At 42.8% G+C, this 11,657-nt stretch overlaps 2 protein-coding genes and 1 non-coding gene across 5 annotated transcripts in view; 2 read left to right on the top strand and 1 right to left on the bottom strand.

Annotated features, from left to right (window-relative positions):
* Window positions 1–1,097, bottom strand: part of ldb1a (LIM domain binding 1a) — a 35,315-nt gene extending 34,218 nt beyond the window's left edge. The window contains exon 1 of one of the 2 annotated variants that reach the window (XM_086092625.1): window positions 1,076–1,097. The gene's annotated coding sequence lies outside the window, so the exon portion shown is untranslated. Of the gene's footprint in view, window positions 1–138; window positions 432–1,075 lie in introns of those variants that run through there. The other variant, XM_086092624.1, reaches the window with a different exon arrangement.
* An 840-nt stretch (window positions 1,098–1,937) lies between these two features.
* pprc1 (PPARG related coactivator 1) lies at window positions 1,938–10,921 on the top strand. Of its 2 annotated transcripts, none has more exons than XM_086092575.1 (14): window positions 1,938–2,086; window positions 3,886–3,978; window positions 4,115–4,261; window positions 4,454–4,531; window positions 4,612–6,400; window positions 6,651–6,704; window positions 7,270–7,330; window positions 7,558–7,619; window positions 8,702–9,374; window positions 9,456–9,653; window positions 9,722–9,788; window positions 9,872–9,993; window positions 10,246–10,397; window positions 10,484–10,921. In XM_086092575.1, exons 1-14 carry the CDS (start codon window positions 2,006–2,008, stop codon window positions 10,582–10,584), a joined length of 3,678 nt encoding a protein of 1,225 aa, XP_085948701.1. In that variant the 5' UTR covers window positions 1,938–2,005; the 3' UTR covers window positions 10,585–10,921. The 2 variants fall into 2 exon arrangements, with proteins under 2 accessions (XP_085948701.1, XP_085948700.1); XM_086092574.1 differs by having other exon boundaries at window positions 8,687–9,374.
* Window positions 10,037–10,174, top strand: LOC147164074 (small nucleolar RNA SNORA76). The gene has a single exon (XR_015097001.1). It is a non-coding gene; the product is annotated as a small nucleolar RNA SNORA76 (small nucleolar RNA).
* Window positions 10,922–11,657: the final 736 nt, after the last annotated feature.

Below are 11,657 nucleotides of genomic sequence, written 5' to 3'. Positions count from 1 at the left end.
AGCGCACGCTCACACGGCTGGTTCCCCCTAAAATCCTAAGTGGATGCTTCAAAGGCTCCTGACGCCGTCATTCACGCAATCACTGCTTATCTGCGCCACTCTCCTTCATCACTCACTGCACTCCATCTCACTGCTTACCTTTCTTTTCTTTCGCCCACGCTTGCCAGTAAAAGTCCGCCAGGGTCAGCCAACACAGCGGAAGCCGAGCTGAGCCAGCAGGCAAAGAAAGAGAGAGCGAGACGGCGGAGGAGGAAAGTGTGATGATGAGCAGATGCTGATATAGGACACAATTGGAGGGGGGCGAATCAAGCAAATTGGATGATGAGAAGGAAGGAGGAGGTGGAGGAGATGAGGAAAAGAGGAGGGGGGAGACCTTCTCTCCGCTGCACTGCTATGACGCAGAGCCGCCACATCTCCTCTCTCTGCTACAGCCCCATCCTTCCATGCCCACTAGGGGGGGGGGGGGTATCCATGGCAACGGCAGAGCAGAGTTAGGTAGTAGTTAGTGGCAGAGTGCTGTGATCACTTAAATGTGGATCTCGCAGCTTCTGGAAGGACTAAATAAATTAAGACGACATGCAATGAGAAGCAGACTGGTCGGACTTGTTGCACACAAGAGGAGAGAGTGGGGAAACAGGATGCGCAAGTTAATTTGCTCACTCAAAGGGAACATAAAACAAGAGCAGAAAGACAACTTGTGAAATCACCAAATCAATAAATGAGCAGCTCACACGCACATATATATATATATGGATTTTTTTAAATTTACATTTTAATTTACATTGCAAACTTTAATGTATATAAATAGTTAGGTTTACCAAAAAAAATCCAGGTTAACATACTTCAGAAGGATTTGGATCCTTTTGAAGTAAGTTAACCTGGATTTTATGGATATGGATAGAGGCTGTGGGTAGGCCAAAGTAGGTACCAGTTATACACTTTTTTTCAAATGTACTCGATGAAGCAAGTAGGGGTAGGAGTAAAGGAGTCACGAATGACAAAAGGAATAAAGAAAGCAACTTTAAGCCCAAACCTTGTTTAGAACCCTATTTTGAAACCTGGCTTGAAAACTTACTTTGCAGCTCTGCATCTTCCATGAAATCCTATTTTCGAAACCTAACCATAGATTGATAGACTATTAATGTGCTCTGGGGGCGTGTTCTATTTTGGATATCAAATGTCATGTGTTTTTTAGAAGCAAACATTTTTGACATAAGAAGTCGTAAATTGTCGACATAAAAAGGCATATATTTTGAGAATTAAATTAAAGATTAATCAGTCGCTTTTTTTTTTTAACCATGAGCGATAACAGCATGTGCATTCAATCAAGAGAATCAATCGGCTACAACTCACATCCAAGCCCCACTGACTCTCTGACGTTCAAACTTTAAAGTATTTTATTTTATCTTTCATTTTAAATGTGTCTGTGTCCCGTTGATCTTTCGTCATTGCTAATCTCACAATAAATAATCAAAAGGCTTCAAACAAGCGTTCAAATATTGCACGAAATTTTGTAGTGTAAAAAGTGCATTTTCAAGATTTAAAAAATATATACTTTCGTTTCATGAATAAAAAACTGTATACTGTATTATGAAATAGATATTTCATATGTTTTAGGTAAACGGGCTTATATGTTTAAGATAAAATGTTTTGTTTTAAAAAAAAAAATTAACTACATCTTCGAGAAACGACGTACTATGACAATAACGGCAATATATATACTTTTAGTACACCAATATGAAAAGAAAAGACATGACAGATAACAGAAACATTTCTGACCAAAACACTTTTGTAATTTCTCCACTCTGTGAATGGAACTTCGGGCGGGGGAAAAGAACTACAAAACGTGACTATTTTTACCTTTGACCCCTTGTTCCCAGTGTCCGTTTGCGTCATTTTGCCGGGAACGTGTGAGCATGCGTCTGCTACCAGCTCAATTGGAGGCTTTTCATTGGTCAAAGCACTCCCCACATTCATGTGCTAGTAAAGGGAGTAAACTTGCAAGATGGCGGTGCGGTGGGGCTCTGGTGAGGAGATTTTAACGGCTTGCAATATGGATTTTTTCCCTTTGGATACACTTGGCATGGTAAGAACGTGGCATGCGTTTTAACTTCTTTGCAGTTATATAATTGTTATGAATGTTGGGCTTTATTCGTGCGCGCTGCAGCTCACAAGTTGAACACTATGCATGCCGAAGTGACACGTGGATGTTACCCAGACCTCATCACAGCGTTTTGTTTTGTTTTAAATCCACTTGTTTTTTAAAATTGTTTACTATTATATATATTTATATATATATATGTCGTATGCTTTATCTGTATATTAATGAGAATATGTAATGTGGATAACGTCGTTTGAGCGTCACGTTGATTAGCTGTTAGCAAGCCGGTTCCACAGCAGCTTTAAACCTTTAAAAAATATTTAATTGGCCAAACAGTATACGTGACAGTCGTACTCTGTTATAGTTTACAGACCTGCCTTGTATTTACGTTGTGTTCTTACGTTTTTAATTCAAATAAGTATCATATGGTTGCCTCTACTGTTGATTCATTCACACGTGTTGACAGCACGACAACGTGCTAGCGAACTAGGTAGCTTGCTAGCTTTGCGATTCCCTTTATAAAAGCAGTTAAGCGTGGAACCGTTTTGATATACGGTTCGGAGGTTGGTTTTGAGTTGAATGGTGGTGGATTATTCGGCTTCGTGCCAGGTCGCTACAGTAGTGTGTCATTATTTCAGCGACGTGGTCGTTGTTGTACACGTCGATCGACATTACAATTAAGCCTTCGCAACTTTACCGTAATTATTCCACTTTAGCACAATTACATATATCAGCAGCCCAAAATATCAATACGGGTGTGTTGTACACGTGGGCACGCGACTTCCTTCATACGGACGGAGAGTGTAAAGGATCAAACATGTCGGAGTAGTGATAGCGCATGTGTCAACGCAAACACGTGGACGACTCCATGCAGACTAATGTCCATGGGTGTCCATAAAGTTAATTTAAATGTGAACAAAAGTATTAATGAATAAATTTGTGGAAAGTCTTTCATAATGAGTTACAGAACAATATATTTATTTTGTCCTAACCAGATTTATTTACACGCCTGAAGCAGACAAACAGGTTGCTCCCCGCCACCCATCGTTTTCTATATTACTTAAACTCATTAGGGTTGCGGGTGTGGTGGAGCTAATCCCATTTGACTTCAGTCGAGGGGCAGGGTCATCAGCCCATCAAAGGGCACATAGGTCTTAAATCAGCCGGAGACATTTTCTGCGGTGTGGGATGAAGGTTGAGTTAAAACACACACACAAGCATGTGCAAAACATGCAAACTGCACAAAATCAGGCCGCTGCCAGGATTGAAAAACCCCAACTTTAGAACTGCTAGGGGGATGTTTAACCAGTCGAAGGAATGTATAAGTAGTTATAACATTGATAATATAAATGCTGATTAGTATTCAACAGGCTGAATACTTCCCATGGGAAATACTTTGCCCCACCTCTGCTTTACAGATCAGGGCAAATCGGTGAGAGGGTTAGACTTTTAACTGTTTTCTTAATTTGAAACATTTTACAAAGAAATACTTGATAAAATATTACAGGACAACAGTCATTGTCTAGTTTTTGCCTACAGTAATATGATTAATATCGACCTTAATTAGACTTAATTCTTAAACTGATTACAGGCATCTACTCTCCCATGCCCTCCGCAGTTTCATTTTGACTCAACTGTTAGCTATTGTATGGCTGCACTCACCTTCCACATAGGTCAATATCTAAAGATGAGTGTTAACATGAGGACTGTCTAACATAAATACACAGTCTTGTAGGTTGGTTTGAACTGAATTCATTTTGATGTCATTGCTGCTGTCTTTCTAGGCCGCTGAATTGTGCTGCGGAGAAACTCCTGAGGCCCTGCAAAGCTGCTTGGACCCCTCCATCCTTTCCATCTTTGACACACCGCCCCTAGAGGCAAGTCCGCATGATCAAACAGCCTTCCACAGCATGAATATGCTCAAACGTTGTACCTTGACACTTTATCATCTACATGTCTATTTATATGTGCTCTTGGTCTAAAGTCGATATTTTTACTCTTATTATCTTTTAGAGTAAAGGACTAGATGAGGACAGTGAAGCCACGCTATTAACCGCTCTGGCGGACATACTGGACAATATGGATGATGAGAACCTATCCCCGTTTGACACGCTTCCAGAGTCGGACCTGTTGTCGGGTCAGGGCAGGGAACCCTCAGCGGTTAGTATGCAGCTGTCATGCATGACTTGCAACAAGTCACCCACTAGTTTCTGCCTTATAAACCTGCACTGGGCCCTCTGTTCAAGATGAGATTAAATGGCACAATGCTTCAAACACTTGATATGTCTAATTTGAACCTGCATGGGGGGAAAACATGACAATTTCTTTGTACTTTTTTGCCGCACTTTGTAGCTCAAGAGATTACTCTGTCTGCCCCGGTCCACTCCAGAGAAAGACTCATTTTGTTCAAGACCACTTTTGACTGGAAAGGTAGCTCTCAACCCACAAACGGTGGATATCTTCCTACTGCATACCAATTTATATTTTAACCTGCTCCTATTTGTACACAGAACCTCTCCAAGATGAGAGACGCGTTGCATACAAGTGACGGGGAGGAAGAGGATGCTGGTTCTCTCACTCTAAGCCCACTGAGGGCCGGTTTACCTTCTGACTGCACTTTGGCAGACTTGGATGGTCCAACTGTTCCGTTTTCTGTCACCATTGAGCAGGAGAGTGGCGACGGCCTTTCAGTCAGTCTGGGTGACTTGGTCAAACACATGCATCCCCACTGCATGAACATTTGCATGGAGGATGATGAGGGCGTGCAGATGTTGCCTGCTGGAGGAATCTTACTGGAGGTGGTGGATCAGGGTGAGAATGGAGAGCCCATACTGGCTGTCCAAGACCTTCCAGTTCCTCTGCCAATTGAAGAGTCTACAGAGAATAAGCCAAGGGCAGAAGATGAGGAAGAAATAGCTTCTGACAGTTCAGAGCATATTGTTGTTGTTGATGATGATGATGATGGAGAATTCTGTCAGGCCCCGGTGAGAATTCCAGGCTTATGTTTAGATGGGAAAGATGGCAATAAGATAAACAAACAGAAAGAAGACACCATAGGAACAAGGCCCTCCCGTAGGAAAAGAAAAAAGAAATGCAAGAAACATCACCCGCCTGTTGAGGGAAGGGTCCTCAGGAGTTCCGCAATGAGAAATAAAAAACAGGAATTACCCCATAAGTCTGAAAAAATGCGACTCAAAGAGCAGAAGAAAAACAAAGTGCCAGAGACTCCCGCTGGGCCTGTACCCTCCTCTATAACTCCACACCAAAATAAATCACAAGCAGAAATCACCACTTTGACCGCTGAATCTCCTGTGAAAGCTTCTATGACGTTTGTGCCACCACAGCCTACAGGACTGTTAAACGCTGGCCTTCCTGAAAGTCCAGCCCCAGCAGTCTCCCCTCAGCAGTCGTATCAGATTTCCCAAGTTCCTGATGGACTCTCCACTCACCCGTCCTCGATGTCTTCCAGCAACCCAGCAGCTGCCAAAAACATCACATTGAATATAGATGAGCCACCCCCGCCTGAGACTCCTGCAGCTCCAGAGTCAAAGCCTAAGTCCCTCAGTCTGGCTGAGTACCGACGACTGCGGCTGGAGAAGAAGCCTGTTGTGGTGGATAAACAAGGTGACAACAGCACCAAGTGGCCCAGCCTTCCAGAGCCGCCCAAAGAATTGCCCCCTATCCCCTGCTTGCCTCAAGCCAGCCCCAGGGATCCTCGGTGGCCCATCTTCCAGGCTGAAAAAAAGGAGGTTGATGTCAAACCCGCCTGGCAACCCCGGGGACCCTGTGCCCCACCCACCCCTGAGGCACTGTTGGTGCCGCCTGCCTATATGGTCGCCTCAACCAACAAAGCTGCTAATTCTGTCCCTTCACGATCAAAAGCGTCAAAAGAAGTCTTGACTCCAAAGCCAAATGTAGCTGATGCATCAGCTTCTGCCACCACGCACATCTCTGAAAAATGTCCAAAATTATCAGAAGACAAGGCTGAGGTCACTGTCAAAACCACTACTGAGACAATCCAGTGCAGATCTGCTGCTACCGTTTCTGTTCCAAGGCCCCACACCCCGGTTTGCCAGAATGTACCCGAGGGCATTCCCCCTCCTTCAAACAATCGCAGCACATCTGCAAAGACCCTGACAATGGATGCCAAACCCTGTCCTACTCCTTCCCTTCATCCCATGACACCATCAAGTCTTAAATCAAAACTTCAACCAAAAGCTCGAGTCACGATACAAACAGAAGCTCCAAAGGCAAAGAGCCCCACACAGGAGTTGATTGAGTCCTTCACCACTGAGATGGGTGAGCTTGTCAATTGCACACCAAAGTCTCACTATAATAATACTCGTTAAATTATTTTGCACATGCACATCTAAACACCTGATTGACAGTGGCAACTCAAATTCCACTCAGTAAAGTCAGAATCCTGTATCAGAAATTGCTTTAGACTTGTTAGTCACCAATGTTTCCAACTTTTCAGAACTTTTCCCCAGTGTCTCTGTTTGTTGCTTTAATTTGTGATTTTAATCGTAAACCCGTTTATGTATTGTAGGTATTGAGGCAGCTGATCTGACCAGCCTGTTGGAGCAGTTTGAGGAAACACAAGGTGAGCAATTTTGTATTTATTTATTTTAATAGAGAAAACAATCGTTATATTATAAAGAGAATTACTGTATATGCCCCATTTCTTGGCCTGCACATTCACATTTTCGTAGGTTGATTGAGGTGAGGTTTAAGTTTTCAGCGTTCCATCAAGGGAGTGATTCGACTCTTGACTGGCCTATAAAAAAAGACATGTTAAATGTGTGTGTGTATAATGGTACTTGACCACTTTTATGTGGGAAGTATTTTTTGAAGGTTGAAATCATTCCCTACAGAAACTTTTATTTTTTTTACATTGGGGGTCATGGGGGCAGCAAAGCTTCTTTGTGCTGTGGAATTCTGCCCACTCTGCAAATGCATTTAACTCTCATCACGCTGTCTTTGTCGGTGGATGTACAAGGCTCAACCTCACATTGGGTGCATAGCGACTGGACCACATTGTACATGTAATAGTGTAAATTGGTTATTGAGCCTGTCAATGCCTTAGTTGGCTGTGACGGTTGCACTGACATTTATATCAACTAATAAATCTCTCCTGTCATTCCCCCGTTCTCCTTATCTCTCGTCAGCTAAAGAGCAACAAAGTGTACCGGAGGTCTGTGGTAGAGCAGCAGCTGTAGGAAACTCCAGGTGAGTTACCCTACAGCCGTCACGCTGCTCTGTGGGTGTCAAGGAGTCAAATGTGTGGTTGCCGTGTCTCCGCGTTTTTGCCAAGACCTACCGCTGAAGTCAAGACTCAGTAATGCACTTGAAATGGGCTTCAACGCTGTGATTCACAGCCAAACTTTTAAGGACATACCACAATTCTCATCTCCGCAAATGGATGAGTATTGACAACTTTTCTTCCAACTTTTCAGTGTCGAATTTCCACGTGAGAGAACTGTTGTGGAGCGGGTCAGTGGTCTCTCAAGCTCTTCAGGTAATTTATATGAAGTAAATGAAATGTGTTTTACAGAATGATGACATAAGCCTAAATTGTGTATAGTGCAACTTCCAAATACAGCGGTGCCCCAATTGGCAAACTTTTCAAGATACAAGCAGTCAGTTTGCTGATGTTCTTTGCTTTGACTTGTGAGCACAAACTTGAGATACAAACGCTGTGTGTTGACAGTAAACAATAACATTATTCTACGCACTTCACAAGCAGCTGTTTGGCAAATAGTTAATTTCATTTATAAAAAATCCAAATCAAAAGAAATAATTGCTCGTACAGATATACTTGATCATTGACATCAGCATCTTTAGTCATGGTTTTCTAAACCTTCAAGAAATTATTTTAAAAAAAAATGGAACAACACTTGGAGACATAATACTCAGGCATATATTTACCCTCTGCAAAAAAAATGCCTGATTACAACAACCAATGAATTAAAACTCATCTCAATAGACTACTGTATAAGGTAGCTAAACATTCTATGGCTGGCTAGCGCAATAAGCTAACCCAGTGGTCTGTCTTCACTCAATGCGCCTTATTGTCAAACCACAAGCTGATGGTCTGAAATGCAAAGCACCAGTCACATATTTACCTGCGTCAGAGTCCTTAAGTTCTCAACAAGTGCCTATCAAGCCATTGCGTCAAATAACCAACTTTTAAGATTATCGTCCATGTGACCACTGGCAGTCAAGGCCCAGATCGCCTTTATAACGCTGGGCAACTGTACTTGGACACTTTTTAGTTTACTTGTAGTTATTTTTTATACATTTTTTTGGTGACCCTGTTAGCAGTTTTCACTATTAACTTCTACTGGAAATTCTCCTTCTACCACTGTCCTCCTGTTGAGAACGTTTGTCAAAGAACACACAGCTAGTTTTGATGCTGGCTGAAATGTGGTTTTGTAAGGTACACAGTCATACTGAAAACTTGAACTTTTAAGTGAGAATTCAGTTTAGGCTTCCTTTATCTTCAGATTAACATCTTTGCATCACAGTTGGCCAACTATTATTAATTGTCTTCTGTAACAATGGTGCACTCTTTACATTCTTTAGCTTTAACTCCTCCAGCCACTCCTCCACACCAGATGTGGAAACCTCTGGCCCCTGTTGCCCTGCTGGGAAAGGCCAAGGCCACAGAGCCGTCCAAAGCAAACCCCACCAAGGCTATTCGGATAGAACCCCGCCCTTTGACCTCAGCTAGATTCCATGCCAAGCCAACTGCGGCCGCCGCCACTGTGCCTTACAGTGTGGTGTGCATGGATCACGACTACTGCCTCCCCGGCAGAGATGCTTCATCTACTGGAGAAGCAGGCAAGTGCTGCGCTGTCAAACAGCAGATCACGATTAAACCCATTAGGCACCCTGCTACGACCACTACAACGGCCCCGTGCATCCTGGAGACCACCTACGAGTTAAATCCTAACCCACAAGCATCTTCACCAACTCCACGGGCTTTGAACAATGGTGTTGATGGGATTGGGGAATCCTCTGTTCTGGAGACTCCGGAAGCTTCTCCAGCACGTCAGGAGAGCGAATCGACCGAAAAAATTCTTAGGAAGCGGGCTTTTGAGAGGTCGTATCGTTGGCATGCTGCCTCTCGCAGTCCCAGCCCCAATCAGAGGGGGCGAAAACGAAGATCCCAACGTTCTCCGTCTGTCTCCAGCAGCTTAGAGTCTGATTCGCACTCATCTCAATCTCGGTCGAGATCTCGGTCAAAATCACGCTTCACATCCAAGAAAAGGTTAGGTCCACGTTGCATCATATCTAAATTCAGTTTGCCTTATGAGTCATTAGATTTGAACGTCCTGCTCTTCCTCTGTAGGTTTCGTCATCGCCCCTCTCGCAGCAGATCCAGCTCTTCATCCCGTTCGTCTTCACGATCCTCCGTATCCCGCTCTCCTCCCAGGAGGAGAAAATACTCCTATTCCTCCTCTCACTCTGGTTCTTGGAGTCGCTCTAGATCGCGTTCTCAATCCCCCCCAACACAAATGCCATGGAGGACAAACAGATCTGTTTATAGGTACACTGTAGCAAGCGCAAACTTTTCTCATGCTTGGTTGAATTTGGCTAAAGGTTGTCTTTCTTTAGTCCTTCATATGGGAGTTCATATGGGTATGCTGCTGAAGATGTGAAGTCTCGCAAAGACACAGCCATTGTAAGCTTGTAAATTACACTGTTGGTGTATTGTGACATACTTGATATTATACTAAACGTATTTTTAAAACTGTCACTTTACAGGAAGAGAGGCGGGTTGTTTACGTTGGTCGAATTCGAGGTACAATGACCCAAAGGGAACTCAGAGAGCGTTTTTCCTACTTTGGCAAGGTGGAGGATTGCACTCTGCACTTTAGAGAACATGGGTGAGTGTTCCTTGTCGTCTCGTGCTTTTCCCTCGCTTTACTTGCATTGTTACTGAACCCTTTTGGTCTGTTCTGTGACATCAAGGGTCAAGATTCAATGCTAAAGCATAAGCAGGCCTGTTCATAACTGGGGCCTCCTGGCTTACGTCACAGGTCGCTCATTTAAGAGCAAGTCACAGCTTCAAATGACAAACCATCATGAAGTGAACTAGTCATCTGTCAATAGATGCTAATGCTTTATATCTATTACAGGGACAACTACGGGTTTGTGACTTACTACAACACCAAGGATGCTTTCACTGCCATTGAGAATGGAAACAAGCTGCGTAAAGCTGACGAGCTGCCATTTGATTTATGCTTTGGTGGGAGGAGGCAGTTCTGCAAAACCACCTATGCTGACTTAGGTAGTGCGAAAGACAAGATGAATGCTCTCAACCTGTTCATCCCTTAAACAAAAAAAACGTAATTTCATCATCATTTTACTTTTCAGATTCTAACAGAGACAATGACCCATCATCTGCAAAAGGCAAGCTGAAGACACTAGACTTTGACACTTTACTGAAGCAGGCGCAGCGCAGCCTGAAGAGGTAACAGGAGGCCCGCTGCAGGATACAGCAAACACTTACCTCAAGAGCAAAACTTGTCTTTTCAGTTTGTTGTGGCATTACTTTTATTTTTGTTTACATTTCTTTTGTTTGGGCAAGTCTAATACCTTCTATTGAAGAGAAGATTTATAATTAAATGCGTAAAAGATGTTAAAAAAAATGGAATGTGACAATTTTTAAATGTTTATTTAAAATTGTAAAAACAAAATGAAGTGTATGGATAGAATCACTTTATAAGAGAAAAACATTGGGGCTCTAAATGTTGGGAGAGGATCTAATACATTGCAATGTACTGAAAACATCAATTAAAAACAGGAACCTGACCTGTCTTGTTTGGTCATTCAAGCATTTCAACTTGACTTCCCATCCACTTAAGTATACTGCTCTAAGATTATTGGGTATGTGTTTATTTTCTGAAGGTGGATCACTAACTACGATTACATGACATTAACATTTGGGTTAAAATTCCGCTTTCTAAAAGATTTGGATAAACTATTTACATGCGTGAGTAGACAATTGTTACTCCTGTATGATTCGTAATTATGTCATCAATCCCCATCCAAACCATGACACACGGGCAATGTCATGACACAAATAGACATCTCAGATTCTTATTTTCTACATTAAATACAATCATTTTTTATGTGACTCGTCACCGCACTAATAGTATGTTTCCTTCTCGCTTCAAATGTATGAGTGCAAATGACACATCTGTAATGCCTTCTCTTGGATTGCTTAATTTTCCTCAGCCATGGTGGCTTCTTAAAATCATACTAGAACAGAGGTCACCAACTCCGGGACCCCAATCCTGCATGTTTTAAAATGTTCCGTACTCCAGCACACTTGATTCAAATGATTAGCTCATGAGCATGTACTGCAGAATCCCGACAATGATCCTGATCATCGAGGCCGCTTTAATGCACGAGCTCGCCAGAGCTGCAGCCCAGTGGCCTATCAGAATCATTACAAAAAAAGATAATTAGATTTTTCTGTCAATCATGCATGAAATGACCAACCTGCGGCCGCAGATGATTCTGTGCATCGCTGTGGTCGTAATAG

The sequence above is a fragment of the Leptonotus elevatus genome, chromosome 13 (genome assembly GCF_054856555.1).
Source record: "Leptonotus elevatus isolate MCC_2025b chromosome 13, RoL_Lele_1.0, whole genome shotgun sequence".
In the NCBI taxonomy this organism is placed as follows: domain Eukaryota; kingdom Metazoa; phylum Chordata; class Actinopteri; order Syngnathiformes; family Syngnathidae; genus Leptonotus; species Leptonotus elevatus.
This window is presented reverse-complemented; position numbering and strand designations above follow the sequence as displayed.